Source organism: Phycodurus eques, chromosome 7 (genome assembly GCF_024500275.1).
Source record: "Phycodurus eques isolate BA_2022a chromosome 7, UOR_Pequ_1.1, whole genome shotgun sequence".
Taxonomy (NCBI): Eukaryota; Metazoa; Chordata; class Actinopteri; order Syngnathiformes; family Syngnathidae; genus Phycodurus; species Phycodurus eques.
In genome coordinates this window covers 30,319,727-30,337,820 of record NC_084531.1, presented here as the reverse complement: position 1 = coordinate 30,337,820, position 18,094 = coordinate 30,319,727, and the positions used below count along the sequence as shown (strand labels likewise).

The 18,094-nt window shown below is 45.2% G+C and overlaps 2 protein-coding genes across 5 annotated transcripts; one reads left to right on the top strand and one right to left on the bottom strand.

The window, feature by feature from the left end:
• Window positions 1–40: 40 nt before the first annotated feature.
• On the top strand, window positions 41–10,257 carry sertad3 (SERTA domain containing 3). Of its 4 annotated transcripts, XM_061682620.1 has the most exons (3): window positions 41–876; window positions 988–1,072; window positions 7,859–10,257. In XM_061682620.1, exons 2-3 carry the CDS (start codon window positions 1,026–1,028, stop codon window positions 8,682–8,684), a joined length of 873 nt encoding a protein of 290 aa, XP_061538604.1. In that variant the 5' UTR covers window positions 41–876; window positions 988–1,025; the 3' UTR covers window positions 8,685–10,257. The 4 variants fall into 4 exon arrangements, with proteins under 4 accessions (XP_061538604.1, XP_061538605.1, XP_061538606.1 ...); XM_061682621.1 differs by lacking the exons at window positions 41–876; window positions 988–1,072 and adding an exon at window positions 5,868–5,997 and having other exon boundaries at window positions 7,859–10,256; XM_061682622.1 differs by lacking the exons at window positions 41–876; window positions 988–1,072 and adding an exon at window positions 6,026–6,694 and having other exon boundaries at window positions 7,859–10,256.
• kcnk6 (potassium channel, subfamily K, member 6) lies at window positions 10,245–18,028 on the bottom strand. Its single transcript, XM_061682619.1, has 3 exons — window positions 17,445–18,028; window positions 14,405–14,797; window positions 10,245–10,844 (listed from the first exon to the last, which is right to left on the bottom strand). Exons 1-3 carry the CDS (start codon window positions 17,764–17,766, stop codon window positions 10,642–10,644), a joined length of 918 nt encoding a protein of 305 aa, XP_061538603.1. The 5' UTR covers window positions 17,767–18,028; the 3' UTR covers window positions 10,245–10,641.
• Between the last annotated feature and the right edge of the window lie 66 nt (window positions 18,029–18,094).

Here is an 18,094-nt window from a genome sequence, read left to right as displayed (position 1 = left end):
CAAGCAATTGGTGGCAAAGCACTATTTTTGTCCAAACTAAACTCTTCAACTCACTTCAGATAGTTCCTTGGCATCGGTCTGCCTCCAAATAGCAGCAAAACTACGTTTTTCAAAATGTTCTTCAATTCACTTCAGCATAGTTGCTTGGCACCAAAGTAATACTTTTATTGCTGTGGCCTGAGCACAAAAACTACAAATAAAAAAATTAAAAATCGGAATCCCAAATATGCGCAGTAATATTGTACCCCTGAATGCTAGAGAAATTAAAAAGTGGTCTATTTCCGATGCAAAGTCGTAAAGTTAGGATGACTTGATGTATTTTTTAGAGAGAAAAGTCGTAATGTTACGAGAATAAAGTCGTAATTTTCCAAACTAAAGTCGGAATAGTACGATTCCGAAAGTCGAAGTTTAACGAGGGAATCGCGTCATCACAAGTCAATTTAAAAACTACAACTTTACTCTCATAATATTACGCCTTTTATTTTTACAACTTTTTGCTGGATTAATTTGCCTTTTGTTCTTGAAAAAACGAGACAATTTATGCAGGGATGTCAGATTTCTGTGGTGATACGTCACAAAGCTTTTTTTATTTGAAGGACTTTATCGCATTTGGTCCCCACATGTAGCCGTTGACTTTTCCAAATGACACCAAGTAATCGATGCAAACGATGCGGCGGAACCTCACTTCGACAAGCGCTGCGCTCGTCGGCCCTCTTGAACGCACAAGCGGCGACCTCGCAGGTTGTCCGAGACCATAAAAGGACCGGCGGACGATCACGTGATCACCCCGAGCCTCGCGGTCCTTCCGGCGGCGCTTGTTTCGCCGGCCTCCGCGGTCTGGACGGCGAGACTCCCAAGTGACTTTTCCACACTGCTGTACGTCACGGGCCGTGCGCTCGCTCTCATTGTTGCTCTTGTAAAATAATAGATGTTGCGTTGCGTTTGAGTCCTCATGTAAAATATAGTGTTCTATTTTTCTCTATGAAGGAGAGGAGCGTTGCGGCGGCGAGCGAACGCCACATTTGATGCGTTTTGGGACGCTTCGGATGTGGTTAAAAAGCAGACCTGACAGGTGACTTTCTCTTTTTTGGGGGGTTTGTCCGGCTCACTTTAAAGCGGAATTAAACGTCCGTGTAACAACTTGTTGGGGCGAAACGTGTTCAGCTACTGAAGCGCTCACTTGTTCCGACAAGCCCTTTATTTTACATGAAGGGACGTTGATTCCATATCCTTGATGTCCAGCTGAAGGTCTGTGTACTAGTGTGCGCTTCGTCCTGCTTAGTAGTACAATTCAACGCACTAGTTGAACATCTCTGGCTCATCGGTAGAGCAACTGTCCTACTACTCGTCATTTTTCCCACTACTAGTACGCTGTTTAACCTTACAGTAGTTCACTAGTAACACTTCTACCCCCAGCTAGTAGCCAAGTCACGCACTAGCCTCCTTATCAAGGATATTGACTAAATGATCAAACGGCTTTAAAGACATCTGAGCATTTATTCCATGTCCTTAATATCCATTTTAAGGTCCATGTACTAGTACACTCTTTGTCCTCACTAGTAGGACAACTGCGGCATTGTACCAGAACTACTACAGCTCACGAGTACAACAACGCGGCCTCACCAGTAGAATGACTGTCTTACTATTAATGTTTTTTTCCGTTACTCGTGCCACTTTTGGCCTACCAACATGCATTTACTACTACTACTACTTTCCAACACAGTATACTTACTATGTACTATTAGGCATGTCATGCACTAGTAGCCTCCTTATCAAGGATATGGAATAAATGTTCCGCTTTCTTTAAATTTATTTGAGCATTAATTCAGTAGCCCTGATATCCAGTTTAAGCTCCATACACTAGTACATGCTTTGTCGTCACTAGTGAGAAAATTCAGTGCACTGGTACAACAACAAGTTTTTTTTCCACTATGAGGGCCGCTTTTGGCTTAGTACTACGCAATCACACCTTAATAGGAAACTACTGCGTTGCACTAGTAACAATACTAGGTCCAACTAGTTGCCATGTGTCACGCACTCGTAGCCTCCTGATCAAGGATATTAAATACTGAAAATGCTCAAACGACTTTGCATAAAGCTATTTGAGAATTTATTCGATATCCTCAATATCCAGCTTAAGGTCCATGTACTAGTATGCGCTTTGTGAAAAATTCTTCGAGTTAACATCTAACGCTTCACTCGTAGTACTAGCAGTGCACAGATGTCAGCTCGTGTCCAGCTTTGCCTCATTAGTAACCTGTAGTTGATATGCCAAAGTTTCCCAACTAACGTGCACAAATATCATACAGTAGAGGAAAAACGTTACTAGTAAGACGCAGTCATTCTACTCGTGTGCTGAATTGCCTTACTAGTAAAGACGGCGTACTCGTACATGCACCTTAAACTAGAGATCAAAGATATGGATTAAATGCTCAAACGGCTTTCCATACACATTCTAATTGCTAGTCACTTTTTTTTTTTTTTTTTTTTGCATAAAATGCCTTTAAAGAAAGATGTCCCACTGGAATAAAATGTAATTAATTGTCACACAAAAGAAGTCTGTACTGTAGTTACTGTATATTCAATACCAAAACACCTTAGAACTTCAGTTGTGTTTTATTTTTTTATACTCTTTGCAGGAAAAATGAGGGAGACCTTCCTCTCTATCCACCAAATGTAAACTTTCAGCATCTCGTGTTTAAGTGATTTTGTTTTTTCTATCCAATCAGAGCTGAGCGGGACGGTTTTTGTTTGCCCTTCCTGAGTGTGGACAAATCCACTGACTCTGAATCAGACACAAGACACAAAAGAAGTGGTCGTGTTTCCAAAGTGCAATTCAATCGGGAATGAACCGGACCGGACTGGACGTGGACACGGTGTGACTCTTGTTCTGTCGCTGTAGTGTCACAATAATGTCACCTCAATGTTGTCTAAGTTATTAAAAACCAGCACTGCGAGCATCTCCTCAAAACACACTGCAGCGATGTCTTTTTTCCACAACTATTCACTTTGTCTGTAAGAAATCACCGGGGACAGAAAAGGCAGTAACAACATAAATGTACCATCATCACATGGCTCGTATGAATTGCTTTGACTTCATCGTCGTCGTCGGTACGTTTTTAAAGGGGACATTTATGGAAAGCCAACTTTAAAGGTGCCGAGCCATCCATTTTTTTTTTCTTCATAATCTTTGATGATCTTTATCGGGTTTGCAAGATAATGCCCAGGATGCCCATTTTCAAGCGATTCCACTTGGTCTTTTACGCCTGGCGGTTGAGACGGACACATTTCTCATTAATAGTCGCGATGTAAATAAGCTTTGCTCTGATTGGATTGCTTTTTATTTTGGACTTCAATATGGAAAACAGCTTTGCTCTTGTTGGTCCTTTGTGATGTCACCGGGGTTTGTGGCGGCCAAGCGGCGTTGCATTTGGATCCTTCGCGTCTGTTGGCTTTTTGGCCCACTGATGGGGACCGTGAGGGGGATATTTTGAGGTTAAGTTTGTCCTGTTTTATGTTCACTTGAGCATAACCGGTACACGACATTCATCGCTCGCGCACATTTGGGCGACAATTGCCGCAAGGTTCGCCGCATTGTAAATGATACATATGATGCAGCATTGTTGTAAAACACAACATATTTATACTTTATAGACTGTATTTGTATGGCTTGGCAACAGCTGAGACTCGCACACTCAAAACCTGGAAATGCCGTGTTGCCGTTCAGCTGAGTTGAGTCGGCGTGTAGCAACCGCCAAGTGGGCAGGAATATTAAATATAATATTAATTGACAAAATGTCAGAATGACGGATTTCAAATCCACCTGTTTTGCAAGCCTTATGATGTTTATTTAATCCGCAAACTGCATAGATGTCAAACTTAAACCATGTCACAGACTGATTTTGAACCTAGGATATGCATAAAACAGTAGGGGGAAAAAATGATTTTGATAGCACGGGACATTTCATGTCTGTAGAAAAATAGTTGAGGTCACCCATCCATACCACTTCTCCTCACGCGGGTCGCGGGCATGCTGGAGCCTATCCCAGCTATCTTCTGGCGAGAGGCGGGGTCCACCCTGAACCGGTCGTCAGCCAATCGCAGGACACATAAACAAGCAACCATTCGCACTCACATTCACACCTACGAGCAATTTAAAGTTTTCAATTAATATACCACGCATGTTTTTGGGATGTGGGAGGAAACCGGCGTGCCCGGAGAAAAGCCACGCAGGCACGGGGAGAACATGCAAACTCCGAACAGGCGAGGCCGGGATTTGAACCCGCAACCTCAGAACTGTGAGGCAGATGTGCTAACCAGTCGGCCACCCATTAAGTGTGAAATTAAACAAGCATTCTATAAAATGACTACAGTGTTTGTAAACGTGTCTGTGACCGGGCGGGGCCTTCTAATCTGCCCCACTGCAATGTCACAATGGAGCTAATTTACATAATCCCGCCACTACACAATTTGACGGCGAGATGGGACAAAGTTCCAGAGCAGAAGAACCACATTGGTCAAAGCCGGACGGGAAACAGAGCTGCGGTGTTGCGCAGATTCGCGTTAGCAGCAATTAGCGTCTTCTTATTTGAACGTTCGGCCTTGCTCGCAAAGTGGAGCAAGGCCGCGGGGGATGTTTGTGTTTGCGCACCGCTACACTAAATGATCAAAAGTATTTTGGTGACTTGGTTGTGAAATGCTGCCTTCACATTCACACGTGACAATCAGAAGCAGAATCATCTTTATTTGCCAAGTATGTCAAAAACACACCAGGAATTTGTCTCCGGTAGTTGGAGCCGCTCGAGCACGACGACGGACAGTCAATTGACAGAGAACACTTTGGAGGCAGAAAGACATTGAGAAAAACTGTCACCGAGCAATAAAAGGTAGTGTGTAAAAGTAATGTGGTAATTTTGGGGGGACGATTCACTACAATCGCTATGGACGCTCACCTTTAGTGCGATAAGTGGTAGCTTGTTATAAACGACACAGAATTGCTTTGTGAATTTGTTGACATGGTGGAGAAAAAGTCAAATGTCTATAATTCTTGATCTTTGGGGTATTTGATAAAGACACGTTACAGACATGTTCCTAATACATGTTGGAAATGTTATAAATGAGGGGGTGGGGGGGGCATATGATTTCCTTTGTAGGAGCTTCGAAATTAAAGTTAGCAGCCATGCGGATTAGTATCAAAGGCTGTAACAACAATTAATAATGGAAACTAATTTAATATACAAGTGAAGTATGAAGTACCCCTGGCTGTTTTGCTTTCATTTGTTTGTTTGTATACTGTTCGCTGTAGTCTATACTTAATACGCGTTCTTTCAGTTTCTGTATAAGCTTTATGTAAAAAAAAAAAACATTATAATACAAAATAAAATAAAATAAGCCATGCGGAAACCTCTGTGCGTCAGTTCCGTTTATCGCGCACGAGTCGTCCAGACGTGGACGCCACGTTGTGGTTCGTCAAAGTGTGCCATTAACGTCACACTTGTAGCAGCCGAGCTAGCCGCACACTTCATACTTTATCGCGTAGCGTCGTGCGTTGATAGATTCATTTAGTCGTCGGACATGTTGTTTCAGTTCCGCGAAGTTAAAAATCACGCCCAGGAAGAAGGGAGAAGCATTACCGGAAATCAAAGAGACTTAACCTTCAATACATAAACTGGTGGGTTTGCGTAAGAATTCAAAACAAATCTACGACAACCCCATTACGACAAATACATCTAGCAAGTAGCATAGCATAATCCTAAATTGATTATTTGATATGCCATTCGTAACACGCATGGTTTTGTAACGTTTAAGGGCTTGGTGTGTTTATTTTGAAAACTGACGTTTAACATCCGGCAGGTAGTTGACTCACTGATTGGCTGACCGAGTTTCATGTGGTGAAAACGTCGAACGAGTGGATTTTAAATTCTGAAATAGTCAACTTTTTACATCCTTTTTGACGGCACCCGCGGGACTTCGTGGCAACAACGAGGCTAATTTTAGGTACTCTATCGTGACGTTTGAATGTTAAACGATCTATTTCCTGTCATCTTTTACGGAAGCAGGAGGGTTTTTTTTTCGATCGACGTGTTGAAATTCGCAACGGTTTATATGTATCCGTCGTTGTTGACTGTGTGGTACAGTAACTTTGAATACCGAAATGGACGCATTAGATGTGTTTTAAATTATCTTGTGCTCCGGTGAAGTGGAAAGGAGTCCGTCGTCTCAGCGGTGATGTCATCGTGTTGGAATTACGGCCCCCCAACTTGCATTGACACGCTAGTTTATCAAAGAACGGTAGAAAATTGCTCATTTTGTCTATATTGGTGTGTTTTTAACGCGAGTTGTGAGTTCATCGTTCTAAACGCTCAAATTGCTGCTTTTTGACTTAGAAACGGCAAATTTGAGCCTGTTGTGTTAAAACTACGTTACCCATGATGCACCTGGCTAATGCTTAGCCAGTAAAGCAACCCCTAGAATTTTTTTTTTCCCCTCAAATCACAGGCGGGAGAAGACTCACAAAAAAAACCGGTGGCAGCGTTTTAAAATTTAAACGCAATCGTGTGTTACTGTCATTTTTTCCTTTTTTTTTTTCTTTTTACTCAATTCTGTTGCTCATGAGAAGAGGAAAAGAGGACATTTTAATGAGCACTTTTCGACGTTAGCTCAAAAGTCGGAGACCACCGAGGAGAAGCAACAGGTCGGTTTTTGCTCTATGAAGCCTTTTTCCCACAAAACTTCTCCTCGCTTTCTAACTTAACCGTTGACCGGTACGTTACACTAAACGTATTGACCTTTAGTTTTCTTGTTGTCTTTTGCTATGTACGGCTCACAATTCTATGACGTCGTAACACGGAACTTATTTTATAAAGTCTACCGTTCGGACATGTTTTTTTTTTCTTTAGGGAATTTAAAATGTTCATTTTCGTCGAACTTGAGTGTTAATGTTCTAACTGCGTATTGCCATTTTAAACTAACACGAATGAATCCATAATTTTGAAGGGGAAAAAAAAGAGAAAGAGTTGAGCCGTTTTTGGCGGGGCAGGTGCTCCAGCTAGCCATGTTAGCAGCCACCGTTAGCATTAGCCTCGGCCCATATAGTGTCTTTTAATGCGTTTTGTGAAGCGCAAAATAACACATGTCGTACTGCGAGTGGTTTGACATTATCGGAACGTACATTGTGATGAAAAAGGTTCGTTTTTACTTGAAACTGTTGGATGTTTGGAGCCGCCATCTTAAGTGAGTGAGAAAGTCAGGATTGCCTTCCGAACACTCTCCCACTTGGGATGGATTAATAAATACATGTAGACTTGAACTTTATTGTCATAAAATATAATCGGTCTGCTTTCACGGAGGACTCCAGATATCAGAGAATATTTACTGTTGAAAAGCTGAAATTCCGAGGATTTAGACAATTTTGGTCAAAAGTGGGCTCCAAACAATTATCAAAATGGGTGGCAATTTGATAACTGATTAATTGTTGCACGTCTTCATTATAGCACATGGTGAATACAAGGTTCAAAACGGGTTCAATGATCGTGGACAGAATCCCTCACTAACCTTTTAAGTGATGATGTAGGGGTGAATGAGGTGAGTTTTATTATTTGTGAGTGTTATCGTTGTTTGGGGCAGAAAATGGGACAAAAGTAGTGCGGACTGAGGAAATGAAGCGATTACTAAAACTGCTGGAACGGAGAGTGCCAATGAGTGTTTTATAAACACGGACCAGTGAATTTGTGTGCGAGAGGGGCAGTTAACCATCAAGTACAGGTCACAATGACCAAGTTTGATGAAGTGACCCCAAGAAATAACCTTGTCCTTTCCATAATCGTTACTTGAGCTACTTTCTATTTCTGCCCGGCAGCGTGAAGATGATCATGAAGACACACAAGCGCAAGCTCCAGCCGGAGTCGTCCTCCGAGGAGTCGCCCGGAGGCGGCGGGGGGTGCGGCGCCCTGGCGTGGGAGAGGCAGCGTCAGTTCGTGTTCAGCGTCTCCCTGCACAAGTACCGACGGGACCAGGAGCTACCTGAGCCCAGCCTGCGCAGGTCAGTCCTCATCAGCAACACCCTGCGGCAGGTGGAAGCGTGTCGGGCGGCCTCCCCCGACCGCCGGGCGTCGCCTGCGCTCGTCGGACAGCCGACCGCCGCCGGAGAGAACGACCTGCCGTCGCCGGCCAAATGCCAGCGGGTGGCGTCGAGCGGCGCGGCGCCCGAGGAAGCGGAGGACTGGTGCTCCCTGTCCGCCGACCCCGATTTCACCATCTCGCCCGCCGTCACGTCCATCCTCACCGGCCTGGACACCGGCCCGGACGACGGCGCGCCGCACCTGACGCCGCGGGCGGCCCTCAGGTCTCTGGAGAACCTGCAGGCCTGCCCGGTCGCCGGCGTGTTGTGGCCGAGGCCGCCGGTCCGAGGCGTTCACGGCCCGGACCCGATGGAGTGGGAGGCCGGCGCCGAGGAGGCGCGGTCCGGCTACCTGAAGGAAGTGACGGCCGACGAGGACGTGTTCCAGGACATAGACACGTCCCAGCTGGAGAGGGACATGGGGATTCTGGGCCTGCGGGGCGACGGGCGCCCGCCCGGGGACGCCAAGGGCCTGCCGTCCTTCTCGTCCTTCAGCTCGCCGCCGACCCCCTTCAGGGACGGGCTGGATCTGGAGCACCTCGTCACCATGCTGGTCGAGACCTGAGGGGGGCGTCAGATTTTAACCCAACGCTGCTAAGCAGTATGGAAAGCTGTTTGAGCATTTAGTCTTGAGCCTTCAGATCCGTTTTGAGGTCTGTGTATTAGTACGGGCTTTGTCCTCATTAGTAAGGCAATTCAGCCACTGGTACAACAAATGTGTCGGACTAGTAATGTTTTTTTTCCCACAACGGTATGACAATACTGCACACGAGTTGGGCAACTTTACCATACTAGTAGATAACTACTAGAGAGGCTAAAATGTACAGTAGTCAACAACTACATGCTGCTAGTACACCGAACCCCTCTATTTGAGCAAGGAAAAAAATCGAGTAATTGCCGCCCACCCCACAGAGGTTTGTAATTGCCTATAACTGCCACAAGATGGCAGAAAGGCACTTTTTTTCCCCCTAGTAGACAAAGCAGTGAAGCTCCTCCCCTCAGCGCAACACAGTTCCTTGGCATCAAAATGCCACCAGATGGTGCCAAAGCAATACTTTTATAGTAGACATGACTGGTGGGAGCCCAAAAACGCTGAGTAAAGGAGGGGAGGTTCTCACCAAAAAATGAAGTTCACTGTAATACTAGTGAAATAAAGTTCTACTAGTTAATATCTAGTGCAGCACTGGTAGTACCCAGATGTCAACTAGGGTACAGTTTTGAACCACTAGTAACGTCATGCAGTAGTAGAAAAAAATGGTACTAGTAAGTCAGTTGTGATTCTAGTGTGTTGAATACTTTTACTAGTGATGACAAGAAGACTTGAAGCTGGATATCAAGGCGCCTTAAAAGTTGGTCGGGCATTTATTCCATGTCCTTGATGAGGTGGCTACTAGTGCCTGATACATGCCTATGAGTTTGGGCCCAAGTTTTAAGTGCATACTTGTAGGCCAAATGTGGCACTAGTAGTGGAAAGCGATGTTACTTGTAAGACACTTCTACTAGTGTGCTTAATTGTCTTACTATTTAAAAGGAAGAGCGTACTAGTACATGGACCTCATCAAGGATGTGGACTAAATGTTGAAACATGTTTTTCATACAACGAAGCAACTTTATGATTATAAATATGAATCTGTTACCGTACGAAGATGAACTGACAGCCGTCAAGTGTGGAAACACTAAAATGTTGCGTGGAATCTTCCGTGAAGAAAAGTTTCACCTTGTATTTATCTTTCTGTCTGTTGTTCTTCTGAAGAGATTTTCTCATGTACTTTTGGTCCGTGCTCTCGTTTGGTATTCGCAAAAGTTCCGGCTGAGACTCTCGGCTCCGTTTCCTTGTTGGAGTGAATGCACTTTTTTTGGGTGGGAAATGTTAATATGATTTACGGAGCAAATTAGGTTTTGTTTTTTGGGGTGGGGGGGGTTGTTCACTGACACAAAGTGTTCCAATAAGCCTCAAATGTCTGGTTTTTACAAGAACTTACCACTAACACCATTTTTCTTGTCTGTTTTATAAAGGAGGGCAAAATGTCCACATCACATTTTCTTTTTTTAAGAGTTGTAATTGTTTTTTCACCTGTACTTTTATTAAAATGTGATAATGACATTGTTCTTGACAATCAGAACATTGAATTCAACATCTTTATTACTTGAACAAACAATCTGCATTCCGTTCAATACAAGAAGTTCTTGCGCAGCATCTTGGTTAAAATGTGAGCATTAAAGTGCATCTCAAGTGTTGCTATCGGAAATATTTGGCCCTAAATCACCATCAAGAAAACTTAACCATTTTTCTTCATGTCAATAATTCAAAGCACAGGAGGAGGAGCAGTGAGCTGTGACGGAAACAAAACATGAAAAACACTTTAGCATTCCTGAGGCTTCCTCTGGAGGTTCAACCCAAAAACTGTAAACCTCAAATCTTTCCCCAAAAAGTCAATTCCCCACTCAAGTCGTGCGTTTGTGTTTTTTTTTTTTTTTTTTTTAAATATATAAAGTTCCCAGGTAGAGCGTGGGTTCCCGTGTCACCGCTCGCCGATCGCGGCGTACGAGGGCCGCTTGCGGGCGGCGGCGTGCCCGTTCTCCACGATGGGCTCGCGGTCCTCGTCCGGCTCGGACTCCTCGCAGCGCGGCAGCTGCAGGAAGGCGGTCAGGCCGTGCAGGTCGGCCATCTTGTGGAAGGTACGCAGGAGCAGGTACATCATCATCAGGCCCGCGAACAGGTACGCTGCAAGGCATCATGGGGAAAAAGTCGTTCAAACGTGCGTTCCGAGATGTCCGCAATTTGACATTTTCCCAGCAAATTGTTTGTATATAACGTGGGCAGGCGAAGACCGACTTGGTTCCGTTCCACACTTGACGGCTTTGCAGGCTCTCCTGACCCGACTTGTATACATCACATTAAAAAGTCAATTTGACATACGATGTCCCCTTGAAAACACAACATCGCACGACCGAAGTCCAATTTATGCCAAAGGTGACGAAAACGAGGTCTGTTCCTGGTCTGAAGGCCACTGGGTCACATGCACGAAAAACTCCGCCCACATGTCAACAGCCCGTAAATTTGAGGGATTAGGACACAAGGGTGAACAGCAGCTGTGGGATTAGTTCACGTTTTGTTCCGTTTGAAGGAACGGCGATGCGCTTATTCAATATTCAAATGAGCTCGAAGCACTCGTGATAAGATCCACCAATGAAAACCCAGAAACTGAATCCAAAGTCACATAGTCCCAACTCTAAAATAATTGCTCAACACAACAAAACACTAGTTTTGTGACCGAGTTCATTCTAATCTTACCTGGTGCCTCTTTTCCAGAATTCTCATTTGCTCCTATTGTTGTTGATCTTGATCCATGGCAAATGTTTCTAGTCTTTCATATTTGTTCTACTCTGTCCTTACCTATACTTTAGCAAATGTTCCTAGTTTGTACTATTTCGTCCTTGGCGTTCATTGTCTGACGTATTGTGTCCGTCTCAATTGCTCCGGAATTTCTCGTCGCTTCTAGTCTGACCTCCTGTGCCTGCGTTAGTCCTAGAAAATCTTAGTCGAGTCTGAACTGTACCAATCTGTCCTGGATGTTCCTCGCTGTCCTATCATGTGTCCAGATTGGTCTTAATTGCTCGTGGGACATCCTATTTGCTTCGAGTCTGTCCTAGAAGATCGGAGTCTCCTAGGAATTCCTACTTGCTCGTAGCCTGTCTTTGTTCTAGTTTTTCGAGCCTCTTCCAAACTGTCGTAGATGTCTCCAGTCTTTCTTGTCCCATGGTGTACAGATCTGTCTTAAGTGTTTGGTTTCTTTCCCAGGTCTGTCCTAGTTTCACCTAGTCTGTCGTTTTATCCAAATCAGTCAAAGTCTGTTCTTGATCCACCTAAGATTTCCCAAATTGTCCAATATTTTCCCATGTATCCGGATCCATCTTGATTATCCTAGAGGAATTCGTAGTTACTCATAGTCTTCCCGGTCTGTCCTAGTCCAGGGTCGTTTCTAGCAGCCTCTAGTCTGTTCTAGTTGCTTCGACTGTCACGTGACCCAAATCAGTCCTCCACCCAGTCTCTAGCAGTTTGGCTGAGATCTTCCTGTCCTGCATCCAGGACTGTCTTGACTTTCCTACAGAAGTTCAGAGTTACTGATGGTCTTTCTGGTCTGTCCTAGTCCAGTCATTTCTAGCAACGTCTGGTCTGTCCCACAAACCCCGCAGACATCCGAGAGACTGGTACCTGGCACGCTGGAGTGAAGGGATCAACTGGGGTGGGTCTGGTTCTGATGAAAACGTATTCAAAAGTCCATCAGACCTTCGGTTCGACATTACTGACAGTAAAGCCAACCGTTTGTCGTGGGTGTGAAAGATCTGAAGACAACCGGTTGGATACGTCCCTTGTCGTTGTTCAGCTGACTCCATTGGTCGCGCACAGTTCATTTGGAGACAAAAAGGGCAATTCAGCGAGCGCTCTGATTGGATTACAGAAGACGTCCGCCTCTGAAGAACGAAAGGAGCAGCGTGACCAAAGCGGTCGCTGCTAATCAGAAGCACATGTGCTGAGATCGGGACGCAACGCCGCCGCTTCTTCGGACTCACGGAAACATTGTTAGAAAATGGAGGACCGACGAGCTCAGAAGCAGTTTAGCACGAGCTGCCATTCACGTCAATCGGACTTTTGGCAAACGTGACAGCATCTCCTAGTGGGCTGGCACGCACACAACAATATTTATCTCGGTTCACTTATTATTATTTATTATTCCAACAAATTCCTCCCCCTTTTTGGGGGCCTCAGCAATTTTTGCAAGTTTGTATTTGCTGGTGAAAATGTCTTTGAGCGGACACAAACAAGAGGAGGCGCTACGATGAAGCAATTACTCAGCAACTAATTCGGTTTATCAAATTAAATCATTCAATTATTTACTGACCTTGTTTAACTTAACATTGTCCAAATCCTCGGAATTTCACCTTTTCAACAGTAAATAATTATATTTATGATAATAAAGCAGTAAATAATATTATAATAAAGCAGACTGTTTCAAAATAAGACATTTGCAAACAAAATTCTGTTTTTTTAATAAAGGGATGGAAAATATATTTTTTAATCTGATTTATAAAATATATATTAACAGTACATTTATTGTTATCAGGATATAAAATGTCCATATCGCACAGCTGTATCCTACGGCATCTAAAGTGGGCGAAACGTGACGCCAAAGTTTGGGAAAGTTGGGACGATTATATATACTTATTCAAACGTCGCCGTCAGGGGGCATCTAACGAGCAAGCCAGTATAATTCAAATAAGAAGAATGTCATTTTGCATTAAAAGGTCCCATTATGAAGGTTAGCATTTTGGTTCACTGACTAACAGCATAAAAAACAACCAGTCGGTTTTTGAGGAATTCAAATGACAACGCGGACGACTACGTTAGCTTCGGCCAGAGTCTCTTTGTTAGTTTTAGGATTTGGGAAGGGAACAAAATCAAACTTTTACATCCGACCTTTCTGGCTAATCACAAATCTTTTCAAACACAATTAGCTTGTAAAACAACAAAATAAACAAATCTTTTCAAAACATCTCTGACCTCTGTTCCTGTGCTTGGCCAGTTTACCTCTGCGGGGCGTGGCTTAGCAAAAGGTGAATGCTAATTAGTGCCAACGGGAATCTTTTTTTTTTTGAATGCCAGTTTAAAAAAAAAAAAAAAAAAAAAAAAAAAAAAAAAAAAAAAGAAGTCAATTTGGGCCACTTGTTCCAGACGACAGCAAGACATTTGCACGCAGTCACTGCGGAGTGTCGTGACGTCATAAAACACACAAATGAGAAAATGTCCAGCAGTGACATTCTGCCGCCACATGCCACACTAGCGTGGCATGTGGCGGCCGCGTGCGCTGCCAGCTTCTGGGAACGGTCTCAGAAAACGCCGCTGTTTGTCCGCGTTTGAAATATAAGAAACAAAGCATTTGAAATTTACATTTAGAGTTTTATTTGCTCAAATAATTGTTCCCTTATAACTCCATTACATTTCAATAATACCATTAAAAATGAGGATGAATCATTTAAAAAAAATAAAAAATAAAAAATAACTATATTATTCATCTTTAAACCTCATTTACAAATGACGTGCGTTTTAAAAATCCAATTCAAAACCATTTTTTGCCCAGCCCTGCCCGAAAACGTCCACTGTAAGCATTTTGTTTGAATCGAATGTCCAATTTGAAGACGGGGAACCTCGACCTGAAGGAACATTCTTGAAACGCGTCACGGCGGGAACGGGTCGCTTCAAGCGGACGCGCGGCGCGTACTCACCCATGACGGCGACCTGGTAGACCTCTCTGAACTGCTGCTGAGGCCCGGCGGCGGGCACAAAGTCTCCCAGGCCGATGGTGCACAGCGAGACGAAGCAGAAGTAGAAGCCGTCCAGGAAGGACCAGCCGTCCTCCGCCGCGCTGAACACGGCCGCCGGAGCCGCGAACAGACACAGCAGCACCAGCGCCAGCAGCGCCAGGAAGTGCACGCCGGCCGCCGGGCGGGCCTCCAGGCCGGCGCGCCGCAGCCGGCCCAGGGGCGCCGCCACCAGCGGGTACATCAGCCGCTGCACGCACGCCGTCAGGACCAGCATGGTGAAGGGCACGCCCAGCAGCGCGTACACGATGGAGAAGGCCTTGCCCGCGTCCGACAGCGGCGTCGTATGACCGTAACCTAGACGACACAAAACATTTCTTACGTTCACAAAAGCTTTGCCAACATTTGTGTATTTTTCACCAGTGTTTTTGTTTGCTTGGAATATCTTGGTATGTTTTCCATTTGTGTCGATTTGCAAATATTTTGACATTTTCTTTTTTTTATTGTTTTCCATTTCCCAAAATGTGTGGATTTTTCCATCCAGCATTTTTGTTTTCCTAATATCTAAATATTTTTTTTTTGGTAGCTAATATCTTTTTCAAGTTTCCTTTTCTTCTTTGTACTTTTCTAAACATATTTTTATAACATCTGCATATATTTTATTTAGGATTTTTGTTTTTACCAATACTCTGGTGAACATTTTTTTTTTTTTTCCCCTCACATAAATTTTTAATCAAATGTTTGTCTAATATTTTTATTTTTTTCCATTTTCTTCTAAAATACTTCAACTTTTAAAACATTTGTGGATTATTAAGTACTGTTATTTTTCTTCTAATACTTTTTTTTATTGACGTATTTTCCATGGATTTTTTTTCTCGCGTTTTTTTTTTCTAACTGTCAAGTATTGTAAAATATTTTTCTTGTTTTCTAATACTTTATTTTTCCGACATTAGGATATTTTTCATCGGGTTTTTACATTTTCCTGATATTTTGGTGTTAGGTGCATTTTCATCAGATTTTTTTTTCTAGTTTTTACGAACTACTTGTCCCCCCCCCCCCTCTCCCCCTCTCCCCCCCTCTGTGGCGGCACAGTGGACGACTGGTGAGCACATGCGCCTCACAGTTGTGGGGACCGGGGTTCAATGCCGCGGAGTTTGTATGTTCTCCCCGTGCGTGCGTGGCTTTTCTCCGGGCACTCCGCTTTCCTCCCACATCCCCAAAACATGCGCGCCAGGTTGACTGACGACTCTAAATTGCCCGTAGGTGCGAACGCGAGTGCCAATGGTTGTTTGTTTCTATGTGCCCTGCGATTGGCTGGAGACCAGTTGGGGGTGTACCCGCCTCTCACCCAGAATCTTTATTTTTCATCTGTTCTTCGTAATTGTCGAATATTTTTTTCTTTTCTGTCCTCTATTTTTGAATTATTTGGGTCTTTTCCCACTTGACGAGCAGGATTAAGCAAATCAAAAAGAATACGATTGAGTATTAAAAGATATTAAAACTCTTCCATGAACCAATCGTTTACGGTCACAATATTTGAATTGACCGCAACAAATCGCTCTGCGCGGCTGACCGTCCCAGAGCCGTCCAAACGGCTTAAAACAACAACGGATGCAAAACTTAAAACATAAATTTGCATTATGAATCAGATTTTAGTTCAATTTTTACCATCCGCAATTTGACGACCGAGTGTCAAGGTTTTGCGAATTCCAATCCGACGGTTCCGACCAGGGAATAGCATCGTTTATTGAGTCCGTCGCCGAATGATCGTCTGCGGGAAATTGATATTGAAAGAATGATGTCCGAATTGAGCGCAGTACTGGTCTGCAACCGGCAGAGGTGCTGTTGATTAATTTTACGGACGAAGAACAGGATGACACCTGGGGGGCGTTCAGCGACATACGCAGTAGCAATCTCCCAATTCAATCGGTCAAGGAACCCCCCCCCCCCCCCCCCCCCGATGTTCTCGGACGATCGTGCGAGACGTACTGTCAATTTTCGATTGACTTCATCATTTGGAAGAAAGAAAAAAAACGCACACCATTGAGGAAACCGATTAAGCTTCGCCTTTAGCGTCGGCCTCGTTATCCGTCACAGTCGCTACGCGACATTACGAGCTTCCGCTTGCGTCCGATGAGGTCGAAACGAGACACTCGCTGCTCGGCGGTCACGAGGACCTCACGTCCAGGAATTTGAGGCTTCGAGAGTTCAACGTCAACCAAACATTTGGAGCGCGACATCGGCGGAGACGTTTGAGGCTGGCGAGGCTAAAAAGCACGAAAGGTCAAGTTGATTTTGCCAGACTTTGAATTAGCGTGCAAACGTCCGCGTGGGAGCGCACTTCCCGGAGGAAAGCGTCTCTCGGTCGTGAAACTTGTTTGCCGTATCCGCAAAAGTCCAATTGCTAGCGACATGCGACTCCCGAGTGCAAGCAAGAAGTTGATCCATTTCATTTCCTACAGCAGGGCTGGAGTTGCTTTCAGTGACAATCTGAAATCACATGACCGAGCAACACTACAAAATCGTTTAGGGGGAGGGGGGTGGCTTCAGATTGTGTTTTGGGGGCTAAGACACATGCATACATTCTTTTTTTCCTGGTCTCCAGTGAAGTCTTCTGCTGCCTTCAGCGACAATTAGAAATGACAGAAGTGCTAACACAATTGATGTTTGCCAACTGTCCACATCATGGCCTTGAAACGAGTGGAGTGACAATCTGAAATCACGGACCTCCCAACGTAATTGATTGTTTCCAAAATGTCGCCCACGTCCTCCCAAATGAGCAGCGCGCTAATTAAAGCGCTTGAAGACGTCGAGAGCCCGAAGGTCTCATTAGTTTCGGCCATAAGTTGTCTTTTCGTTTCTTTGTGACACGAATGTGCCGAAAGGCAAACGCCAACGTGGCAACGTTCAGTCAAACTTCTTCAACTTCTTCTCGACGTACGTCGAAATGAAGACGGTAAGAACGGAGGCGAGCAAACAAGACGAACGAGTTGTCCGCACTCACCCACGGTGGTGACCAGCGTGTTGGCGAAGAACATGGCCGAGGTCAGGTCCCAGTTGGACGGGTCGGCGGAGGCGTTCCGGAGGGTCGCCACGCCGTACCGGTTGGCGGCCAGCACCTGGCCCACGAAGAGCTCCAGGGCGGCGGCCGACACGCAGCTCTGGTTGACCAGGAAGCCCCGCTTGAGGGCGTCCGCGTCCCGGCGGAGCCGCTCCTCCACGGGGCGCTCGAGGCTGGAGAAGACCAGGCCGCCGAACAGGAGGTAGACGACGTAGAAGAGGACCAAGCCGCCGAGGAGCAGCCACGACCTGCCCAGGGGATGCATGTCTGCCGCCGACCGAGCCAAGCGGGCCGGAGACGCTCCAGCTCCCGACGCGGAACTTTGAGGGGGACGGGGGGCGGGGGCGGGGGCGGGGGCGGGGGCGGGGGCGGCCACGGGGCCCTCCCCTCCCCTCCCACCTTCCTTCCTCCTCCCCCACGCCGGGGAGGAGGAAGGCTTCGTCCCGGAGGTCCATCCTGGATCCTGGATCCACGGTATCACACGATCGCGTTACATAATCGACACACTAAAAACAACAACAACACTCATTTTGCTCGCTTTTGTGCTTTTACCACAATGTGCCCATGGGACACTTCATTAGGTACACCTGCTC

Excerpts from the sequence above, each read along its gene's own strand:
- sertad3 (XM_061682620.1), top strand. The coding sequence starts at position 1,026 with ATGCGTTTTGGGACGCTTCGGATGTGGTTAAAAAGCAGACCTGACAG. Across the intron at positions 1,073-7,858 it reads TTAAAAAGCAGACCTGACAG|CGTGAAGATGATCATGAAGA; the intron begins GTGACTTTCTCT and ends TCTGCCCGGCAG.
- kcnk6 (XM_061682619.1), bottom strand. The coding sequence starts at position 17,766 with ATGCATCCCCTGGGCAGGTCGTGGCTGCTCCTCGGCGGCTTGGTCCTC. Across the intron at positions 14,798-17,444 it reads CACGCTGGTCACCACCGTGG|GTTACGGTCATACGACGCCG; the intron begins GTGAGTGCGGAC and ends TGTGTCGTCTAG. Across the intron at positions 10,845-14,404 it reads CTACCAGGTCGCCGTCATGG|CGTACCTGTTCGCGGGCCTG; the intron begins GTGAGTACGCGC and ends GATGCCTTGCAG.